We start from the raw sequence: 24,992 nt of genomic DNA, 5'->3' as shown, positions 1-24,992 counted from the left end.
CGCAGCATTCTGTTGTAACAGTTAGCCGCAGCATTCTGTCGTAAATTAGCCGCAGCATTCTGTCGTAACAGTTAGCCGCAGCATTCTGTCGTAACAGTTAGCCACAGCATTCTGTCGTAACAGTTAGCTGATGTGTAATAAATAATGATGAATAAATTACAATAAGATAAAGGCATAATAGGCTAGCATCCACTCAGGTTTATGTTACTATACATTTCAATTTTCACAGTGTAATCTCCACTCTAATGGTTATTGTCTATGATTGGTCTAAATCTTGCATTTTTTATTAAAATTTAAGAAATATTAACGATGTGCTAAGCAAAGTGTTTCGTGATGCAGTTTATTGATTATTTCAGTGTAATTTATTATATTGTCCCACTGACCACCACTACCTGTAAAGCTGTAGTTTTGTGCAGAGCCAGTGAAATCAAACAGAGATAAGCCATGAAATGTGCTTGTGCAGGAAAGCAACCGTAGGCCTTTAGCAATGCGGCTTCCAAGGAAGCAGTAATGCTTGGCAAGCTTGTGCTGATTTGCTGAAGTGAGATGGCCGTTTTCTTTCTCACACTCAAAAGCGAGGATGAACCTCATCAGGGCGTATTGTAACCTGCTTCTTATCTGTTTCCCTGTTCCAGCTGAAAAGACGCCTCTTTCATCCAAGAAACACGCACACACCCATGTCCACATCGGACCTGTGCTCACTTGCCTGTCCTCACCTGTCCTCGCCCGTTTGATCAATATCGATTCAAAGTGTTTCTCAGCTGCTTGAACACTTCTGACCATTCATATTTACAAAACAGTTGACACGAGATACAGAACAGAGGCTTGCTGACCGACAATGCTTTTTGATGGCAGAATGGTCAAACCTCCACAAGTTTTCTATCAAACATTACAAGTATCAGGAGAGTAAAGTCCTTCAATCACCCACTAAATACTGACCGAATAAACACTAAATACAGGTTTCAGTTTCACAGGTTTCAGCCTTCATTCGTGCAGCATATCAGTACTGTACTATCTGCGAATACTTTACTCTAAACACGTTTAGAATGTGCCAAAGTGTAAGAATATCACAATATGAAATGTATTTATGTCTTTCAAATTTATGTTGTGTAAAAACCCCCGAAAAATTCATCCTAAATTCAATTGAACTTATACAGGGACACTAGTGAACATGTACAGGTTGTATATATACACAAAATCATAATAATATTGGCAGTAATATTCGCAGGGCTGCAGAGAGGCGAGAGAGTGAGGAGGAGGTTAGAAACGCAAAATGCCCACAATTTACATTCTTTATTTGTCTTGTATGTCATCAAAGACCTGAGCCAACAAAGCATGCAACTTTTCAAGCAGACGCTATAGAACAGTTTAAAGACTGTCTGCGGATGGTGGGCCTCCGGGGAAAGTGAAGAAAACCCACCCAGCCCCCCTAACTGCGCTTCCTGTGCTAACTGTAGAACTGTATACGCTGGCACCCCCCCAACCGTGATGAGAGGCAGACCATGCTGAGAGAGAGAGAGAGAGAGAGAGAGAGAGAGAGAGAGAGAGAGAGAGAGAGAGAGGAAGTGAGAGAAAGAAAGAGAAAATGTAAAAAGAGATAAAGAATAAGAGACTGATAGGAGAAAGAAAGAAAGAAAGAAAGAAAGAAAGAAAGAAAGAAAGAAAGGCTGCTGAGAGAGAGACAAAGAAAAAGGCTTAAAGAAAGAAGTGAGGAAAGAGATGGGAGTAAGAAAGAAAGAAAGAAAGAAAGAAAGAAAGAAAGAAAGAAAGAAAAAGAGAAAGAAAGAAAGAAAAAGAATAAGAATAAGAATTAGAAAAGAGATAAAGAATAAAAGAGAGACTGTTGGGATAAAGAAAGAAATTAGAAAGAGAGACAGAGACAGAGGGAGAGAAAGAAAGAAACAGAATGAGGGAAGGAGAGAGAAAAAGCAAAAAAGAGAAGGAAGACAGAAACAGCGAGGTAGGAGAGAGAATGAAGGAGGGAGAGAGAGAGAGAAAGAGAGCAGGGAGGGTAGAGAGAAAGAGGGAGAGAGAGAATAAGAAAGAGGGAGAGAGAGAGAAGGGAGGGTAGAGAGAATGAGGAAGAGAGAGAGAGAGAGAGAAGGGAGGGTAGAGAGAAAGAGGGAGAGAGAAGGGGGAGAGATAGAATAAGAAAAAGAAAGAGAGACAGAGGAAGAGAAATGCATGTTTTGTAAACACATTGCTCTCAGTTGTGTAACAGCGACAGCCCTGGGTGCTGATTATGTGTTGATATAAGCTGAGATGTTCTGTATGTATGTATTACAGCATTAAGGAGCAATAAAACAAATGTTAAGCATAATATCATAATTATGATTTAGAATAACTTTCAGATTTGTTTTTCCAATGTTTTCAAAGAGAAAAGCACCACACATAAAAAGTCATTTGTAGATTACAGATTCTACAGTCATATTTTAATACATCATCATAATTCTATACAGGTTTTCAGGTAAATATAAGCAAAAACATTAAAACAGAATTTTTCAAACTTGCGTGATAAAACGCTGTGTATGTGCCTCTCTGCTAAGAAATGGATTTTAGGCCAAAACCTCTTCTTGAAAACAATGTCTCAGGCATCAGACTCTGTATATTATAGGTATCTCATGTTATAACTCTATGTGAGGGAGCTTTTAAAAGCATTACACTCTTCAGACATCTGGTTCCCATCACCACCACTGTGAACAATTTCGAGTGAGTAATGTTCTGTAGAACACAGCATTTCACACCAAACCACCTAAACCATTTCATTAAGCAGAACAGTTCTAAAAATCAGGGGGATTCCCCTCTTTGGGTGGAAGGTAACAGAAACAAACTGATTGACTTTTTCTACATGGTAAGATTTAAAAAAGAGAAAGAAAGAAAGAAAGAAAGAAAGAAAGAAAGAAAGAAAGAAAGAAAGAAAGAAAAAGTAAAAGGGGAAGAAAGAAAATGAAAGGAGGAATTAAGGAAGAAAGAAAGAAAGAATTAAAGAAAAAATAGAGAAGGAATAAAGGAAGAAATAGATAGGAAAAAATGAAAAAAGAAAGAAAGAAAGAAAGAAAGAAAGAAAGATAGAAAATGAAATAAAAAAATGAAAAAGCAAAACAGAAGGAAAGAAGAAAACAAAGGAAGGAATTCAATTAAAGTTTAATAAATATTCACACAAACTGAAATCAACTGCTTTAAATGCAAAGATAGAGGAATGAAATGAAGAAAAGATGAAGAAAGAGAAGTACAGAGGCTTTAAACAAGCAGAGCCAATCAGCCGTAGGCCCTTTATGACATCATGAACTGTGGCAGCTGTATTCAAACTGTGAGAGGATCCCACCAAACAGCTCTGTGGGGAAATGATCTTAATCTGACATATTTAAAACAGTTAAACAGCACAGACTCACTGAAATTACAAATCATAATATATACCAATAAATATAAATACTAATAAAAGCCTATTAGAACCAGTAATGTTTACCCTTAGAGTGCACTAGCTTTTTCTAGGACACCTTTAGATCCTATTAGGGAACCATCAAATGAATCTGGTATCAATATCAGGACACATGTTCAACCATCAGACTCATTTACACTGTTTGATCAACCCATCAAAATACCATTACTGACTAGTAAACACCACCAGAAACCAAGAGAAACATTTTTTTGTGTGTTTTTTTTCAGCAGGGAGGAATAACAACACAATGCCCATCTTGCAAGCACTGTAATTATTCTAAATCAATGCAATATGATCAGTTATATGAGTGGGAAATGTTCGATCTCTCAGACTGTTGTAATCAGCTGGTTATTTACCTCCACAATCCTGAGCGCTGCTCTGGGAAAGTACTGACCTAATTTTCACGCTGTGCCTACCAATACCAATCAGTCATGACTCGTCATATTGCACCTGAGAGTGCGCTCAGGTGGGTGGAGATAAAAAAAAATTCACTGTGGGCAGGTACTGGTCTCTCTCTGTTTGCCTACAGAGGCCATACACTCTGGCTGAGGTATGAGGGAGCTGGTAAACGCATCAGTGCCAGATGGAATTGCCCATAGCTGTTTCTTTTTTCCCCTCATTCAGCACCGCTCTGTCAGACGGCTTTGCTCTGATGGTTTTTCTCACCTTTGCAATATTTACCGCGAAGTTCCTGCTGTTTATCTCATTACAGAGACCGAGATCTTTTATCTAGACCATAAGAAAGTTTACCTTGTTAACCTGACTCGGTCAGATCAACGCAGCAGTGGTGAAAGAAGTGGAAATGTTCACTCACATAGATCTGCTCAAATAGAACGACACTTCAATAGGATGACTGATGTGAAGTGACACTGCAGTCTTACTTTCTTCAGTTTTCCACAAATATTATGCAAACTGCATCCCTGAGGTGACACATGACACCACTTCACTTCACACCTAGGAAAAAAATGACAAACAAATTCTTAACATGTGGGTTTTAGATTCAGGCTTCAAGAGTTCTTCCCACAGCCGAGTACTAAAACTAACACAGCACGCAGTTAGACAATGTACTGGAGTGGAAACACTGTAAAAGATACAGTACACTCTAAAAAAGGGGGGTCTGCCAGGTTTCTGTGGTACAGGCAGTTGTAAAACATATATGCAAAAGTTATGTTTTATGTCCCATGTGTTAAACTCAGCAAAAAAAAGAAATCAACTCTGCTAGTGTTATGAGTCAGTCGGTATGATATAGTACCCTTTTTGGTTCGAGTGTGCAGGTTCTTTATACAGATTATTCTATGTTATTATAGAAACAGATCACTCTCTTCCTTTCACCACTGACTCCATGTATAGCTTCAGTTGTTTCAGTTTATGCTTTTAAACATGCCAAGTGACTCAGAACATGGAAATGTGTTAAATACAACAAGAGTACCACAGTTTCACCTCTCATTTATATACATACATGACTGTGCACAAGTCTCAGGCAGGCAACTGCAAATACTGAGCTTAAGGAGCGCTTTAGAAATGGTTTTATATATATATATGTCACACACACACACACACACACATATATATATATATATATATATATATATATATATATATATATATATATATATATATATATATATATATATATATTCATACAGTACAAGCTATTTGTGGCAGCCCAGCTAATTTTAAATAAGAACCTCTTGTAATTTTTTTTACTGCATTTATGTTTATTTGTATTTATTCTCATATTTTCATTTTACAAACAAACACACACATATATGCCAGCAGTATGTGGGGGTATGTAGCCTTTTATATATCATGTAGTCATGAATTACATTTCTACATGACTGCATGAAAACTCCTACCAGTAGACAACTTATAACATGTCAGGCTTATGTCCTAAATATTTAAGGCAGAGAAAAAAAAGTAAAAAAGAATAATGTTAGCTATTATTAGGAAACTATGCTAAACTTTCAGGTGGAAACTATGAAGTTCTTCTGAGAAAGATGTTGTCAGTTTGACATACAGGACTGGCAAAGAAAAGCCTGGGTTGATAACACAGATGTGCCTGCATTTAATCTCCAGCTGCCATCAGGTGGAGGAGTCTACTCTGCCTGTGGCATGAAAAAAAAAACACACTCTGAAAGCTGCACGATGCTCTTCAGCCTAAACATCCAGCCTAAACATCCAGCCTGACCATCTCTGTGATGGAAATCAAACAGCATTCAGTGAGTGATCTGGGAGCTCTGAGGGACACTGAACTGTTCCCTCAGATTAGAGTGGCTGATGTATTTAATACTGCAAGGTAATTTCAGCTGTGCTTTAAATGTAAATGTAAGCTAGAACGTCGAGACAGGAAGAGCTCAGGAAAGCTTTGATTAACTTTTTGTTCTGTAAAGACAAAAGAGCTCTCTGTGTTCTGTGTCTCGTTCAGGAAGCCAGCATGCAGGCATACTAATCTACTGTAGGGCTGCAAGGGAGATGGCCAGACCAGATTAGCTGCACATTTGCTTTACTTGTGAAGTTATTTGCATCTAAGAGTTTTACAGTTGGCCTGTTTACGGTTTAAGCAGTACAGCGGTGTGTTATATCTGATGAAATCACAGGTGTGATCTGTGGCTCGACGTAGATCGTTGTTTGTGATTAGAAGGGGAAAACATTTGTTTTCTGGACCTGAATTTGATATTCTTACCTCAGCAGTTCACCTCTATTCACCCTCGAGGAGCATCATTTGACCTGTCGCGCCCTCTGCTGGACAAATCACCTACAGCCCGGGGTCGAAATAAAGCACTACCAGCAAGGCCGTTTGTTGCTACTATTTGCAGGCGCTTCGGACCCCCAAGCCAGCCATATGTAGGGGTACGAAGCTTTTTATTTTATTTATCCTTTTTTTTAATTATTCAATTTTTATTACTTTGTTTATGTAGTTGGTCAAAGATTTGGTTTCTCTTGCGTAGAGTGTACACACTTAAAAAGATGGTTCTTCAAGGGCTCTTTAGTAAAGAGAATGGTTCTATATAGATTGCACATTCAAAAAACCCTTTTCTTGACTAAATTGCTCTTTGGATCATGAAATGGTTCTTCAGATTGATGGAGAATGTGTTGTATATGGTTCTATAAAGAACTTTTTCAAAAAGGGTTCTATATAGTACCAAAAAGTGTTCTTCTGTTGTCACAAGCCTGACATTGTAACAACAGAAGAACCTGCTGTGCAAATGTGAATTTAAAAACAGAATGCAATGATGTGCAAATCTTTCTATAAAGTCTATATTTATTTATAAATAGTTCAAAGACTATTTTTTTTTGTATTTCCTCATTTTTGTGTTTGCCCATTTTTGTATTTGCCTATTTTGATTTTGATGCCAGTCACACATTTCAAAATAGTTGGGATGGGGCAACAAAAGACTGGTAAGGTTAATGAGTAATGCTAAAAGAAACACCTGATGGAACATCTCACAAATAACAAGGTTAATTGGAAACAGGTCAGTAACATGATTGGATATAAAAAAGGAATCCTAGAGAGGCTGAGTCTTTCAGAAATAAACACGAGGAGAGTTCACAACTCTGTGAAAGACTGCACAGGCAAATAGCGCAACAATCAAGAATAATGTTTTTCTAAAGTAAAATATCAAAGAACTTGGGGATTTCATCATTTAGGGTAAATACTGCCATCACATGCTCATTTAAGATGGACTGAGGAGAAGTTGAAAATGTCCTGTGATCTGACAAAAATTCTCTTTAGCAATTATGTAAACTGCATTCCCTGGGCTATAGAGGACAGGGACCATCTGACTTGTTATCACCGCACAGTTCAAAAGCCAGCATCCTCGATGGTTATGAGGGGTGCATTAGTGCACATTGTATGGGTGACTTGCACATCTGTGAAGGCACCATTAATGCTGAACGATATATACAGGTTTTGGAGCAACATCTGCTGGCATCCAGATGACATCTTTTTCAGGAAAGGCCTTGATTATTTCAGCAAGACAATGTCACACCACATTATGCATGTATTACAACAGCATGGCTCCAATGTGAAAGAGTCCAGGTGCTAAACTGGCCTGCCTGAAGTCCAGACCTGTCGCCCACTGAAAACGCTTGGCACGTTATGAAACAAAAATATGAGAGACCCTGAACTGTTGAACAGCTAAAATCCTATATCAAACAAGAATGGGAAAACATTTCACTTTCAAAACTACAGCAATTGGTCTCCTCAGTTTCCAAACGCTTACAAAAAATGTTGTTAAAACAAGAGTTGATGTGATGCAACGTAGTGATAAACATGCCTCTATCTCAACTTTTTTTGAAATGCGTTGCTGGCATCAAATTCAAAATGGACATATTTCTTAAAAAACAATAAAAATTTCTCAGTTTAACATTTGATTTGTTATCTTTGTACTATTTTCAGTGAAATATAGGGTTTAAATGATTTGCACATCATTGCATTTTGTTTTATATTTACATTTTGCACAGCATCCCAAATTTTGGAAACAGAGTTGTACATTTGAAATGTTGAATTCCACAATGCTGTAAATCCATTTGTCACAATTTTGGGTGGAACAATTTTTTTTTTAAAAGAATGACAGCTGACATAAGTCTACATACTAAAAAGAAGATTTTTGAGTAAAGGCAATGTTTCTATTTAGAACCATGAGTTTTATATGGAACAATTCCATGCTTAAATGGTTCTTTGCATGGTGAAATGGTTCTTTAGACTGATGGAGAATGTGTGTTACATGTTTCTATATAGACTCTTTTTGAAAATGGCTCTACATAGCACCACACAAAAAGGGTTCTTCTATTATTACAAGCTTTACATCATAACAAAGTAAAAAAAGTATAAAAAAAGAATAAAAAAAAGTTCTACATAGAAACATTTTACCAGGCAAAGACACATTTAAGCATGAAATGGATCTAAAGAACCTTTGAAGAACCATCGTTTTAAAGTGTGTATAACTAATGGAAAACACTGTTTTGTTTCTGTAATAAAGGTGGTATTAATCATAATATGTTTTTGATATTTCTAGTGTGTGTACAGTTCAGTTCCAACAACAACAACAACAACAAAGGAAAATGATTGAAAATGGTCTATAAAGCGATTTGGAACGAAACCCTTGAATTAAAATCAAAATATGAACAGATAAATAGTATTTTATAATTGATATAGAAATAAATAACATATGTTGAGGATGAAATCATAGACAATTTGTGTTACAAATTCAAACAAAAATGAAAAAAAAAAGTGTTATTTTATAAGGAAGACGTGTTGATTGCGTCATCAGAGCGCTCTCTTTTCTGATTGGTTGCTGGGAGCCATGTGATGAAAACACCGTCATGGCGGCCGCCGCTGCGGTCCGTGCTCTGAGCGTGAGGCTCGGTAAAGTCGCTCCGGACTGCACCGTCTGTCCGTTTTACCGGCTGAATATGTGCAGCGGAGTCGTGCTGACTTCAGCCAGAGGGAGAAAGGCCATGGAGCTTTACTCGGCGCCTAACAGACAACTGCAGACCTCCATCAGTGAGTCGAGCCCAGCTTTCATTAACATTAAAGGGGAATTCCACCGAGTTTTTCAAAATTTCTGCATAATTTCACTCTTTAAGATGTAAACAAAGTCATTCAGAGTGGTTTAGTATAAAATGGTTCGTTGTAGAGAAACTTACTGAGTCAGATTTCTGTACAGTGTTGGTGATAATAACCAGGGGTCACGATGTCTGCAACACAAATACGGTCATTTTATCTACTAAGTTATCCAAAAGCAGCAATAAATCCACAGCTGTTTTCTGAGTTTTTATATGTAATGTTGTGGATGGTGATAAAATAGAAGTAAATATGAAAAATAAGTTTTCTTTGGGGAATATTTTGCCTTCGAACAATGCCCTGCATGTACCTCTCCACCGTGAGTGAATTTTAAAAAATAACATTTTAAGCCAAAACCTTCTTAAAACTATCATAAAACAATGTCTCAGACATCAGGCAATGTATTCCTAAACACTTTCGTATGATAACTTTCTGTGAGGAATTTTTTTTTGTGGTGTTAAACACTTGGTGTTTCCTATCACCACCACTATGAACAGCTCTGACTCTAGAAGTTTCCATACAATTCAAAAAGATCTTCAAAGGTTCTTAAGTAAGGAAAATGGTTCTGTATACAACCATGAACACTCTGAGAACCTTTTGCCTGATTAAAGGGTTCCTTCCATCATGAAAGCCTTGTTGTTCTTGAATGGGTTAATATGCGTGAATGTGCTACAGATGGTTCTATATAGAACCTTTTTGAAAAGGATTCTATATAGCACCCAAAAGGGTTCTTCTATGGTTACAAGCTTAACATCGTAACAATATAATAACTCTTTTGGGTGCTATGTAAAACCATTAAAAAAAAAATCTATATAGAACCATCTACAGCACGTTCTCTGTCAGTCTGAAGAACCCTTTCATGAGGCAAAGAGCCTTTTTGTTTTAATCATACAAATGGTTCTTTGAGTGTTCATAGTTCAATGTACAACCATTTTCTTTACTAGAAAACCCTTGAAGAACCACCTTTTTTAAGAGTGTAGAACAGAGCATTTCACACCAAAACCACCCTGAATGACTTTGTTTATGCAGAAATTTTGAAACCTCAGTGAAATTGCTAATGTATGCTGTTCCAGATTCTATATTCTAAAATTTCCCCTATTTAATTTTGAGTTTGTATTTTGAATGTTGGGAAATATTCCAGTCATTCCAGACTTGCATTATGTATTCCAGACTTGCATTATGTGTCCAAAAGTATCCAGACGGTCCTTCTAATGCATGATTTCATTTACTTTAAGATGCACCCATTGTCAACACAGGCATTCACCTATGCATGCACAGCTTGTATGGTGTCTAAAGAAAAGTATTCATTAATAAAATAGGACACTCTGGAGAGGCAGCATGTGAACCTAAGGTCGCCTTCCTTGCTCGGGCATAGGCTAGAAGGGTACAGCATTGGGCTGTGGAGCAGTGGAACTTTTTCCTGGAGTGATGGAGCTCCATCCAGTACCTTTGGGATGAATTGAAGTGATTCAGAACTCATCATCTAACATCAGTACCTGACCTCACTAATGCTCTTGTGGCTTAATGCAATTAAATCCTCACAGCAGAATTCCAACATCTAGTGTAATGCTTTCACAGAAGAGTAGAGGCTGTTATTGCAGCATAGGGGTGATAAACTCCCTATTAATACCTTTCATTTCAGACGAAACACTGGATGAGCAGGTGTCCACAAACTTCTCCTTACTTGTAACAGGCTGTAGCAGCTCAATCACGACTTCTTGTTCTGGAACATCACGGTGAAATCTCATTATGAGAGTTTGGCTGGGAGAACAGGAAAAGTCCAGGCACAGCACTTAAGTAGATGAAGCTGTCTTTGTTAGATTCATTGCTGTGTTGTTTACTCACACTGTGGTTTATCATTTCAGATCGACACCAGAGTGAGGAGGGCAGATCTAACGTTGAGGACACAGACGAGGATGTGTGCGTTACTTCAGCTCTCTCTAGAACCTTTATATTATACGTATAAACTTCATTCTTATGTATATAGACATTTTGTTAAGCTAATTTTTTCCCCACTGCCAAGTTCTTTCTCAGAAGATTTAAATAGTGTGGCTTAGCTTATTGTTTAGCCTTTATACAATATTTTATGTGCAGCATACAGTTGTGTGCAAAGGTTGTCAAATGACCTTTTTTGGGGTTTCTAAGTGAAAAGAAGTGAACACATCTAAAGAACACACTTCTGCACCTGTTAATGCACAATTACTTTTTATTTGCTGAATTTAACATATTGTAGCCTGTGCAAAAGTTATGGCACCTTTTTAGGTTTCATAATATATTATGATAATATATTTGTAATTCTTGCATCAGTGTGCCTAACAGTATGCTTTGTTCTACCCCTCATGTCACCTGATGCAGCGTTAATGTGGTGTTTGTTGACCGGTCTGGAAAGAGAATCCCAGTGAAGGGTAAAGTAGGAGACAACGTCCTGTATTTAGCGCAAAAACATGGCATAGAACTTGAAGGTGAGCTCTAGTTTTTATTAGTCTTTTTTTGTAGCTTCATAAACAAAAGTTTGTCATTCTATGAGGATCCTGTAGAAGTTGTCTTAGGAGCAGGGACAGAGTGATATGCAAGATAATGGGGAAACACATATGTGCAAATACCACCACAGAACACGCAGGATATGCTGCACTTTTGTATTCTGTTCTTGAAAATAGCATGTAGAAATAGTCTTGAAAGATTTTCATTTCATTGTGCTAATACTTACAATACTTACAGAAGGCACTGCTTTGGTTAAAAGTAAAAAGTAATTATGATGTTTTTTAGTACATAAAACCACACTAACGGTACCTCACTAAGTGCACCTGAGGGGAAAAAATCAAATACAAGATAAACGTTAAATATGAGCCCTTTATATCGAAAAGTCTTGTTCGAACAACTTCTCCAGCACTGAAGGATAAGAGTAGGCATGTTTACAACAGATGTAGTAATGGTTTAATTTTTTAACTGCTTTGTTTTCAGGGGCTTGTGAGGCATCCTTGGCTTGCTCCACCTGTCATGTTTATGTGAAAGATGAATACTATGATAAACTCCCCGAACCTGTAGAAAGGTAACAAGCCATTATAACCACCCTGACAGTCATTCTTTTTAGGTCAGCTCATACTGTGTTAGAACTTGAAATGTCAGCAGGTTGCTGATTGAAGCACTCTGCATAACCATGGTTTGTATATACAGTTGTATGCTAAAGTATGGGCACCCATGTTTTGTTGATTTGCTAAGTGAAAATAAGTTAACACATCCTCTATAGAGAACACACCTCTGCACATTTTTAATGCACAGTCACTGTTGAATGTAACATATGTATAGAAAAAAAGAACATTAAAACTAGCATAAAACTAGCCTGTGCAAGAGTTATGGCACATTTTATATTTTTGTTATATATTTTATGCACTAAAATTTACAGAAATGACATTTTAAGTTTGTTCCTTTCAAAGAATTTTATATTTGTGCTAAGAAAATCAACAAACCATGTAATTTGACCAGGGAGTGTACAAACTTTTGCATACGACTGTATTTCACTAGTACTTCCACCAGACCGACACCTGCATTCCTACAAATTTTTCAAAGTAATTTACAATGTCTGAGTACTTTAGTAATTTATTAATGTACGAATACTACCAATGCTTATCTGCATATATTTTGTGCATATAATGTACTTGTAACATCTTTTTAACCCTAAAGGGAAGACGACATGTTGGACATGGCCCCTGTGCTGCAGGAGAACTCACGACTGGGTTGCCAGATCATTTTGACGCCCGAGCTTGACGGCATGGAGCTGACCCTTCCCAAGGTCACACGAAACTTCTACGTGGATGGCCATGTGCCCAAACCTCACTGAGAGCGCTGGACTGAGTAAAGAGGGCAGAGGTCAGGGCTGAAGGCAGATGTGGGAGGAGTCTTTTATCTAGAAGGCTGAGAGTCTCCCCTTTAAATGTGTAAGCACTGTGGAGAACACGCACTAAAATCTAAGATTTTACTCAGATTTCTTCCCACAAGTGCATTAAAAGAGTCCATAAACATTGATCGGTGTCTCGAAAATGGACACCTTCTGATTCAAAAAGACTTGACTTCATTTCCAGGGGTATGTAGTAAGGAGTACAATATGGTATCTGCTTATTAAAAGGCTCTAAAAAGGCTAATGCTTTACAGAAAGCAGATTTGTCCTTTGCTCAGCTAGAATGCCACAACTTGACTGGAAATTCTAGAGTCTATTCAGTTACAATTGTAAAAGTTCCGTTCTAGAATTCTGCAGGTCCAGAAGGGTCGGCCGTAGTGAAGGACACATTCCGCGTTACGCACAGCAGTCAGACGCACAATTACGTTTCCAGACAATCATTCATATGTGTAAAGGTAAGCTATAGGCTATCCAGAGATAAACATCACCCAGTCTTCCATTTTGTTTTTTCATTTCATAAAGTTATTTGTGAGCTTGAAAACCTATTTACATTAATCTCTCCAGAGGCTTGAGGAAATCTAAATGGAAGTATTGTTTGATGGTGTTACCCCCTTATAAGTGTAAGTTTTCCACATGCAAAATTGCTTTCATATTTCTGAATTTCTACATAATGAAGTTAAGGTGTAAACAGTGTCATTGTCAAAGTCTTATCCACAGCGATGGTGATAGGAAGCAGACGTCTGAAGTGTTTAATGCCTCTAAAAGCTACCTCACAGAAAGTTATTACATAAAATGATTGCAGGTACGCTGCCTGATGCCTGAGACGTGTGTTTTGGCTTAAAATGTATTTTTTTAACATCCAGTCACAATGGAGAGGTACATGCACATTGATATTAGGGCAATAATTCCACAAAAAAGCTCCCCCCTTAATATTTACCATTGTTTGACTTAGAAGACACGTGTCATTTCCCTGTTCATTTTGAATAGTAAATAAAATCGTTATATTTGCCTTGTAGACATTGTGACTCCTGGTTCCTATCACCACCACTGTGAAGAAATCTGAAATGTTAAGTTTCTCTACAATGCACATTTCAAATCAAACCACTCTGAATGGCTTTGTTTACATCTCAGTGACAGAATTGTTCAGCAATTTTGAAATATTGGTGGAGTTCCCCTTTGACTATAATCACAGACTAAACAGATTTCAGTAGGCAGTGTACTTTAGTCTCTGGCCTAAACTTGTTTAGGAAAACAGACACTAGAGTTTTGGATCTATGATGAACAGGTTCTCACTTCTCAGGTGATAGAGACATGACCTTTAATGAACAGTGGATCAGAGCAAGTTACCTTTGGTTATGGAACTTCTGGTCAGTATTATGAGAGAGCATTTATGTTTGTGTAGTTCTATAGCTTTTGAAATGCATTATGGAGATTTCACATATAATGCATAAAACCACACTAAAAGACGAAGAAACTGTGCATTATTGTTCTGGATCACCTAACCTGATACATAGCCTTCACTTCTGCTGTACTGTAATCGTCTATATATGCGCACAACTATGAAAACAGGCAAACATTTCAACCTGAATCTGTACAAGGTCTGGTAAATAAAGTGTAGTTTTCCCTTTAAACATGTGTGGTTGTGGTGCCTTACATAAACAAGAGTTCTCCAGCAGGCCAACAGGAATGTGAATGTAAACATCTAGAGAGGCAAAAGCATCACATTTTGAAAAACTAATATTTGAAATGTTACTTAAGTTCAGTAGCAGTGAGTAGTAGTGGAAGTGGTGGAAAATATGAGTAGGTAGTCTATTCAGACTCAAATGGCTCCCTATGTAGTACCCTATGTGAGTTATCTAGTTCACTGGGAATTTTGTATGTGTGGCTGAATCCCAAATTTCTCTTTGTTACACTTTATTATGCACTTTTGATGTATGAGCTATTATTTCAAGACCTATGTAGGGAGCCATTTGAGATTTTCCAAGGGCCAATATCATTAAAGACAATTTGTTGTACTTTTTTAAAATAAGAGTTTAATGAAGCATGTAAACTTGGTTAAAGTTTTTAAAAATACCATTCATTCAATTCATTGTTTTTGTGAAAGTTTGGGCATTTACATATACTACATGGACAAAAGTATGTGGACACCCTGACATTGCACACATACGAGCTTGTTGGAAATCTCATTCCAAAACCAAAGAGATTAATATGGAGGTGTGTGTTTGTGGGGGGGCTTTGTGGCTATAACACTCCTCTGCAACATTTCAAATTGTCTAAAATGTCTTTGTATGCTGTAGTATTAACATTATAACATTATCCTTCACTAGAACTAAGGGGCCCCAGCCCATTATCCCTCCTCCACAAAACTTTACTGTCAATACTATGCATTCTTATAGGTAGCATTCTCCTGGCATCCGCCAAATCCAGATCTGTCCATCAGACTGCCAGATAGTGAAGTGTGATTAATCACTCTAGAAAACATATTTCCACTGCTCCAGAGTCCAGTGGTGGCGTGCTTTACAACACTCCACCCAATGCCTGGCATTGTGCATTTTGATCTTGGGCTTGTGTGCAGCTGCTCAGCCATGGAAACCCATTTCATGAAGCTCTTGACACATGGTTCTTTTGCTGAACGTGCTTCCAGAGGCAGTTTACAACTCTGTAGTGAGTGATTCAACAAAGAATAGGTGCTGTGTGCTTCAGCTCTTCAGTGGTCCTGCTCTGAGTTTGCATCTTCTACCACTTTGTGACTGAGCTCTTGTTGCTCCTATATGCTTCCATTTCACAGTAATAGTACTGACAGTTGACTGGGGCAGATCTAGCAAGAAAGAAATTTCAGCTAGCTTGTGGCAAATGTGTCAGTGCAATGTTTAAAGCCACTGAGCTCTTGACCTGTTCTACTGTCGAGGAGTGTCCACGTACTTTTGGCTACATAGTGTATATACACAGCTTCAGCCTGCAGCAGTATAGTCCCAGCCTTTTGTAAAGAAGTCATAAGGCCTGTTTCAGGCCGGACTGCTTTGTGAATAAGGTGCAAAACAGGGCAGCCAATCAGAACAAAGATCCTTTACATATATATATCAGGCTTAAAGGCACAGTAACAAAAACAGTGTTTAATTGTAAGGAATTAAGAGAGGTTGTAAAGTGTAAAGATTAATTAATGACTGTTTGTGGTACATAAAATCACGTGAATGTCATCAGAGGACCTCAAGGAAGAAAAAAAAGAATAAAATGAAGTATAAAAGGCCCTTTAAATGAGTTCCCTATGATTGGCCAAGTTCGAAATCAGCTACACCTGCTCTATGAGGTCACCTGACTTCCCAACGTCACGTGAAACAGAACGTTCTCAATTTTTAAAAGTAATGAAAAAGAGCGTTTTGATGTTTGAGAGAAGTTTACAGGGCTGTTTTTATGAGGTAGGTTGAATGTATTTGGGGTTAGTAATTACTAATTATGCCAAAATTAATATCGTTTGTGAAGAGATAGTTGGGTGAGATTAGCTTCAGTGGGGTTTGAGTATTGCCAGTTACTACAGGAACACATCTTTATATCTTTTGTGCCCAAATTTAAGTTTGTTATAATAGTGTTAAAGGTGAATAAGATTTAATCTAGTGCTCGTGAAGGTGCGCGCGCAGGCTGAGGGAGCTCGAGCCGGTTTTCTGAGCATCACTTCAGAGAGGATTACGTTATAATTTCTGAAGAAAATCTACCTGAGGGAATAATGTCGTGAGTAACAGACTAAAAAAACACGATGTTTTATTTAAATTTAGACAGTCTCTGTTGTACACACGGTGTATTAGCCTGTGTGAAGACTGTAAAGACTAGTCTTAGTCGTAAATATGAAGTTTTATATCGTTTTCTCGTATAATTACAAACCACGTTCTTGTCAGCCCTGTATGGTAGCCTATCTGGAGGCGTTAAGAACCATTTTATTCATTTTGTAGAGAACTTTCCGTCTGGAATTATTTAGGAATATCACTATACATTAACAAATTTACACTGTTTGCTGGGTTATGTTCCTAAACGAACACTCTTTTGCCCAGTAAATAGGCAACAAACCATGAGTTCAGGAGTTGACACTCCAGATGACCTCAGACATTGCCCTCAGAGTGCCCAAGAGGACCTGGATCTAGAAGACTTTTCTGTATCCCAGTCTTCCATCTTATATCTACTTCAGGAGGCCACCAAACTTGCTACACCTTCAAACCACTACAGTCTGGACACAGAGGGACTTCACTTCAAAGAGGAGACCATATCCATTGCTTGCCACGCTACTCCCTCAGACCAAAAAGCTCAGAAGAAAAACTCTGAGGTGCAACCTGGCTTCACAGGAGCCTTCTCTGTGCTGAACAATGTTCAGAGCAGCAGTCCATGGGAGGTGATGAGTCTCATAAACCTCCAGTGTGAGAGACTGCTGCACTGCGAACAAATGCATGGAGAAGAGGGAGAAGTTGACCCATGCACAACTAGTAAAGCTGATGTTGTTGAGCACACAGACGTTATGGAATGCTCTTCTTCTGCACTGCCTGTTCCAGACACATACTTGGTGTCCTCAAGAGAAGTCACAGTTGATGCAACATCTGATGTTTGGCGTGGAGCAGCAAACATTATAGACAGCACTTATAATTTACTTTCCAATCAGACAGCAGATGAACATGACTGTTCGAAAGCTGAGGCCGTGGAAGATCTCGCAGAGCTCATATCTAAGAACACAGCGGACATCTCTCATTTCGGCAGTGCCACTGTAATGAGTGAGGAAAGCAGCGAGAACTGTTTCCTAGTTGAAACATCTGTGGTACCACTTGTTGTGGCAAAAGATGTGGAAGGTTGTGATCAGGCCCAGACACCTTTTCATACAGAAGAAGGAGAAATAGTCAGTGCTTCATCAACATCTGAGGCTCCACAAGCCCCAAACCCTGAGATAAGCTCAGTTGACTTCACATCATCTCTTGTTGAGGAAAAAGACTCCCTGTGCTTTGCTTTCACTGCCTGTGAAAATCCAGAGCCTCACAGTGAAGCTGTGTCAGCAATGACACCACAGTCACCCCTACCAGATAGTGCTTCCCCAACTAGAACGGATCTCAACAATAATCTGGAGGACAACAAGGAGGAGAAGCTCCAGGCGCCTGGGGATGACCAGGCTGCACCTTCGGCTCAGCCAAGTGGTGGCAGTTGTAGGCGAACGCCCAGAAAGCAGTCTCGCCCTGCCCGCAGCCCGGACCTCCAGGACCCGGAGCTTCAAGGAGTCACTTTCAGCATGCACACAGAGCTGGACCGCAGCACTGACCAGTGCCGGCTGCTCATCACCTCAAATTACAGGCAAGCAATGCTTCCTTTTCACAGTCCTGTCCTGGTATCTGGGGTGAGTTTTTCTAAAGTGTTATTGCAGGAACTATCATAAGGAAGCATGATTTTAAATACACTTCATAATAAGGTTGTACAATATATCACTGTGATCACAAAATCAGCCTGTGCAATACCGATATGGCAGAAAGTTTCGTTATGCAAATGAGCCCTCTCACAAATGACTACATTGTTACTGTATGCTGACCAATTTTAAACCTTCCAGGCAAACTTTCCAGTCTTAACTCTGTGATATTAAGTATTCATGAACGTGTTTGTACTAAGTGCACAACATCATAACCGCAATATGCAGCAATATAACCTGGAGTCCTGGAGTGTCTGGGACATCCTAATTAATCTCTTGGACCCCCCCGAATGTGTGAATCAAAATTGGGGGTCTCTGAAAATAAACTTATGATGTAATTAAGGAGAAATAGACGCACAAACACAAATTCAGGGAAAGCTCATTGTTTAGCTGCTTCAGCCTTCTTAACCATCTAGAGATGCAGCACTGGTCTGGCTCAGGGTGGCGATGTAGCAGAATGGTTCACCCAGTTGGTCCTTCATAGCCTAGCAGCTGTAATGGTGCCTGGGATACCTTTGAAAACTTTACAATGCACTGCAGCGTCGCTGTAAATCGGAAAACATGCCCAGTTTCCCAAGAGACTGGTGAGAAGAGTGAACTGTTGCTCATTTCTCAAACCAAAAATAAAGGAGGAGATGTCTAAGATCTCAGTTAATGTGTGGAGGAGCATGTTACCAAAGCACCACGTTACTATATCGAAGCATTTTCAGAAGAGTTGTTAATAAACTAATCAGTGCCACTATAGTGAATGAGTTAGCCCACCAATGCTGGAGAAGCCAGCCAACACGGGACCCCCTGAAAACCAGCTGGTATTTCACACACTGAAGATAACCACAACAGTTTTTGTAGGGATGTAACAGTACAGTGTGTGAGAGAGTGGGGAATAACCTAATGTGGGATAACATGTAACATGGATATGTTGTGTAGTTAAAAGCCCTGTTTTTGTACCATAAAAGTGACTTTTTTATCATAAGTGGTTTTGATTACTGAGTTGTGTGTGTGTGTGTATAAGCCACATTATTATATTTTTTTAATCGCACTCTTCGTAGCTATAACGACACATTTTGAAGCATCTCACTGTGTCAGGTTACCAAGCAAAAGTACAGCCTCCATATGGTGGGGTTAGTTCTAACATTGTGTTAAAATTAGCATGGTCATATAATTTTAGAGGTTTTTATGCGCAAACTTAACATGGCACAGATGTCATGTAGGTAAACTGTATTTTGGTTTTATTGTGCTTCTACTTCGTAGTCAAAATAAATTTAGTCACTACTAATCACTAATCATATTTATTGTGATGAATGTGTGTGTGTTTGTGTATTTAGCTTGTGCCACTTTGAGCTGAATTGTTCATAAACTGTAGATGCTAGAAGCTAAGTTTGCATTTTCATTTTACATGCTTGCTGGAGAACACTGTGCCAGTATTTGCTCCTTTTTGCTGTAGTGAGCTGTGCAGGCGTGGCCGGAGAAGCAGAAGCAGCAGGTCCAGGTCACAGCAGAGCTCCCAACGCACCAGCAGCTCTGAAGAGGAAAGTGACCCCGCCAGCCTGTCCAGTGAGTACCAGCCTCCACCAGCAGGTGGAGCTCTGACCACAGACTAGAGCTCATGTAAGCCTGGCATACACTGTAAATGAAGACTGTGAAATGTATTATGGACAGTTTCACAAAAAGCGCCCGATAATCGTTCACACCCTCTGTTCTAAAGCTACGGCTTGTGTGTTAGAGCTGTCCTAGTTTGTTGTATTTCCCATTGTGGATTAGATGCTGTTTACTGGCTTACTGAAGGATATCTTTAGTCCTTTTTCGTTCCTTTTTCTCTTCTTAATTAAAAAAAAGCTTAGTTAATGATTAACACAGGGATATTTTTCTGAAGTGTTTCAGTTGTGATTAAATGAACATCATGCAATTTTTTAATTTGATTAATTTTAGAACAAATTTCTGATATCTGGAACCTTTGAAGATCCACAGTCATAGCGAATGTCTTACTTGGGGCTCATTTCATATATATATATAATTTTATTTTAAGAGTGTTCACAATAAATAAGAAATACATGCTGGCAAATAAAAAGTTATGGATTAGTTAATGTGTGTTTTTGCTGTTCGGTGATTCTTTCCTTTTAGAGAAGATATGTGCGTCATGCTGCACAAGGAAGACTCCTTTATGGCGAGATGCTGAAGATGGCACTCCTCTCTGCAATGCGTGTGGGATCAGGTGAGGGCTTTAGATTGTCAACACCTGGGAGATACAGTTGTATTCAAAAGTTTGAAGAATACCAGCCAAATTGCATGTTTTGCTGATTTTCTAAGTGACAATAAGATCACGTATCTTCTACATAGAACACACTTCTGCATATTTTAATGCATAACTACTGTTTATTTGCTGAATTTTACATATTGGAGAAAAAAAAAAAAAATGTAGCCTGTGCAAAAAAACACTTTTATATTCTGTTTTTTTCCCAACATGTTAAACTCAGCGCAAAAATAGAATTTAATTTAGCAGAAAATGCCATATTTAAGTTTGCTTCCTGCAGATGGTAAGCTAACTTAGTTTCACTTAGACCAGGGACAGACAAACTTTGACATAAGACTATACTTCAACATATGATTCCCAAGCCAACTGATTCAATTCAAGGTGTTGTTTGGCTGAAACCAAATGAAGCTGAAATGAGTCATTGTTGGCCCAAACAGAGCAGCAATTTCAATGATGCTTTCATTGCAACCTCCACACCTTTTTCCAAAACACCTGCATTCCATTCAGCTTGACTTCTCCATATTTTACCCAAATCCAATGTTTTGTTTTTGTTGCTATTATTGGGGAATCCTTGTTTGTACCTGACAGGTATAAGAAATACCGTGTGCGCTGTCTGCAGTGTTGGAACATTCCCAGGAAGGAGGCCAACTCCAACTCTAAATGTCTGAAGTGTGGAGATCTGCTCCAGCTCGCTTCTCAAAACAAACGCACTAGCTGGTAGAACTGGTGAGACCTAGAATCACTGTCATTGTTTTCTATAATTCTCCATCAGCTGGGGGTTCTAGGAGCCTGATTAAGGATCTTCTAAAGGAGTGAAGGCATCTCTAACTGTATAAAGCAACAATGCACCACACCAGCATCATTAAAAAAAAACTCAAGAGAATTCCTCAGTTTATCAGGGTCTTTTTTCCAAGTTGTTACGGGTGCCTGTTTCTTCATTTGTAACTACACCCATCTTGTCTCCAACACTACATGGACAGCCATCTGCAGTGGTCATTTAAAATCTGGTAATTATCTCCATTTTATTGTTTTCTGTGATAAGAGATGTTGGCAAGAGATTAGTTGCTGGCTCTCAGTATGTGCATGTGGATTGAAAGGATGTATTATTGTCATTGAGAGGCTTGGATGTGTTTAAACATACCTTCTTTCTTCAAACTAAGCACTTAAAAGTAAGTTTACTAACTTATGCATTCATTCAAATAGATAAGTCTATTACATGTTTTCCATCAAACATCTCTTCAGTGTGTGTTGTAGAGGTGACCTGCGATTGAGCTTTCCCCTTGCTTTGTTTCCTGAAGTGTTTATTCCTGTTGTGCTCACAACTTCCTGTTTCTTCATTTGAGTTTTGTGGTTGTTTTGTAGTTCTCACTGGCATGTGTGGTCAGTTACTCGCATATATATTGTTTAAAAGTCATTCTGAAAATTTATTTAAAAATAAATTGAAAATTGTAGAAAACAATCTTTTACAGTGCTGTGTAATGCATCCTACAGCCACGTGGGGGCGCAGCCACTCATAAGAGTGAGGTAACAAGTAGCCCTTTTTCAAGGCCATTGTAGGCTGTGTTTATTAGGTAAGCCTACACCATATTTAATTCTCAGCATGTGTTGAATACAGTGATGTACAGTAAGCTCCAGTATGAACTAGGCAAGCTCATTGAAAGTTAATAGTGCAGTACTAGATGTGTGCTTGGCTGTTCATGTAGTCTTTCAGATTTTTTGTAACATTCTTTTATTTGTGAAAAAAGACAGTTGTTTTAATGATTTCAATCAATTAAATATTTAAAAATAGTGACAACAAAAGTACAGTTTATGATGTTCTCCTAAAAGTATTGGGGAATTTGATATGAAAAAAGAGGAAAAGATTATCATACAAAAGGTGTCATTTTACAGTGCAGTTTGACTAATTACAACTTGTTACAGCCTTTATTTTGAGATACCACATTTTCTTTTCAGCCTGATACCAAGTAATACCGAGACTAATGTCCCAATGCTAATACATAAGTCATCTTGTGTATGTGAATTCTTTATTTGTACAGTGCAAACCAGTAAATGTGAATGTAAAATGATATTTTAAATGCTTTGTATTAGTATTAACTAAACTGTTTTTAGTAGAGTGAAGTAACTCATGGTCTGCCATTATTCACTCCATCTCGTGACTAGCCTGAAAGAAAGGTAGTTCATGTCCTGCACATATGACATCTACAGTCAAATTTTCACTTTTTTGATATTAGATGCATCCAGCTTCATAATAAGATAAACATTTTGGGGTACTGCTTAAAGAAAATGTGTAGTATTGATATTTTGACGTGAGGATTGATTCTCAAAGAAACAGCAGAATCAGAAATATTGATGCTTCAGTAAACAGTCATCCAGAATGGTCTGATGTGAAGTACACCATTCTAGAGAAACATACAGTCAGAATTGTTCACAGTGGTGGGAACCAGATGTGCAAAACCCCTCTTTTAATGTCTCGAATAGCACTCTCACAGACAGCTTTCACACTAAATGCTGCCTGATGCATAAAACATTGTTTTATGAAAGTTTTGAGGCAAAGTTTTGGCCAAAAATCTATTTTATGAAATGCATTAATGGCATAAAGGTACATGCAAGGTGTTGTAAGGCGAAGTAGTCCCCAAAGAAAACATTTTTCTGGATTTACCACTATTTTACCATCAACATTACATATAAAGATGTGAGTAGGGTCCCTGGTGGTTTTGGATAGTAAATAAAAAGTGCTGTATTTGTTTTGTAGACATTGTGACCCCTGGGGAATGTTTCACAAAACAGGATTTCTCAGTTTCATCAAATAACTTAAGCTTAAGCTTAAAATCATGCCTATCCAAAAGGAAAAAGAGCGGAGGGACAACTGGCAAACGTTCGATTTGGGCTTAAGTCAAAATCTTGCGTTTGAAATGCTTTACTCAAGTTACTCTTCATTGAAGCATTTCACATTAAGCCTCTCGGAATGACTGTTTACATACTGTTTACCACGGTTGAATTATGTGGAAATTAAAAAAATAATAAATGGGTGGAATTAATGTGTGGATTTTGTATAAGCCATTTTAAAAAAGTGAATTACGTGCATTAAAAAAAAAAAAACACTATAGGCCGCAAAACATCTGTCCTTCTGATCTGCTGTGAGTCAGTATGTAGGCTTACAGTTGTTTATTAGATCAGTGTGGGTCTAAGCAGTCTGAGAGATGCTGAGTTTTAGCTGAACTGTTGTGGTTATGAACTAGACTGTGACTTAAACCAGTGAAGTATTTGGTGGTGGTTCATCGTGTTTGCCTTGTTTTTAAATGAGTAATGCTGCATCACTGGAGCTGCAGATCATTCCCTCATGGGTCAAGACTCAAAAAATCAAAACAGTGTCCATGGACAAAACGTGTTAGTTGTGCACAGCAGAGATCTAATAGAGTTAAAATAGAGGTAGAGTCAGGTCCTGCCTTAGGGGGGAAAACAACAACAACAACAACGTTTGCCTGTTCATAGACTACATGTGACTTATTTGTATGCAATAAAAGTAATTCTTTAGTAGTGTACTTGTGTTACATCACCTTTCCTTTTACCAGCACCTGATCATTTACTATGATTATTAAGACACAAACTGTTTTAAAACAGTTTTGAAATTGTCAAAACTGAAAATTGATGAAGTAGTATGAAGTAGTATTTTGAGCTTAATAAAGCAGTATATGTTGATCCAAAATGTGTTTGGAATTCATGGCATCTTCACAGATGTGCAGGTTACCCACTAACACCTGACAGATGCTGGATTTTGAACTTTATGCTGGTAACAGTCTGTTCTTTGGTCCAGGGAACACAACGTCCATTATTTCAATGAATAATTGAAAAGGTTGACTAATCAGACCACAATACGTTTTCACTGGGCATCAGTCCATTTTAGATAAGCTAAAGCATCACATAAGTCAGCATTTCTGGTCATTGTTAATCTATGATTTCCAGTTATAACTGGGATTTGAGGATGCACTGTTTTCACTGTTTACTGACAGTGGTTTGTCAATATTCCCGAGCCTATGAGTTGATGTCCATCACAGAAACATTCTAGATTTCACGGCATTCAGTTGTTGTTTCTGTCATTGTCCTTTATGCAGAGGGAGTTCTCTGGAGTCCCTGAATCTTTTGATGATATTATGCACTGTAGAGGGTGAAGTACCTAAACTCCCTGTAATCGCTTTCTGAGGAATCTTATTTTTAAGCTGCTAGATTTTTTTACTGTTGCATTTTTGGTGAGCCTCAAACCTCAAACCTTCCTCGCTTATAAACTTCTCAGCTTTTCCCGGACACTCCTGTTATACCCAGGCATGATTGCATCACCTGTTTAAGATGTTTTTAACATTTTACAGTGTTCCTAGTCTTAAATTGGGCCTGTCTCAACTTTTTTTAGAATGTGGT

At 38.2% G+C, this 24,992-nt stretch overlaps 1 protein-coding gene across 1 annotated transcript; it reads left to right on the top strand.

The window, feature by feature from the left end:
- The first annotated feature begins 8,764 nt into the window (after positions 1-8,764).
- On the top strand, positions 8,765-14,531 carry fdx2 (ferredoxin 2). The gene is made up of 5 exons (XM_036570083.1): positions 8,765-8,945; positions 10,871-10,925; positions 11,361-11,467; positions 11,967-12,054; positions 12,687-14,531. Exons 1-5 carry the CDS (start codon positions 8,765-8,767, stop codon positions 12,841-12,843), a joined length of 588 nt encoding a protein of 195 aa, XP_036425976.1. The 3' UTR covers positions 12,844-14,531.
- Positions 14,532-24,992: the final 10,461 nt, after the last annotated feature.

This window comes from Colossoma macropomum, unplaced genomic scaffold (genome assembly GCF_904425465.1).
Source record: "Colossoma macropomum unplaced genomic scaffold, Colossoma_macropomum, whole genome shotgun sequence".
NCBI lineage: Eukaryota > Metazoa > Chordata > Actinopteri > Characiformes > Serrasalmidae > Colossoma > Colossoma macropomum.
Note: the sequence above shows the minus strand (reverse complement) of the source record. Positions and strands in the feature narration are given on the sequence as shown.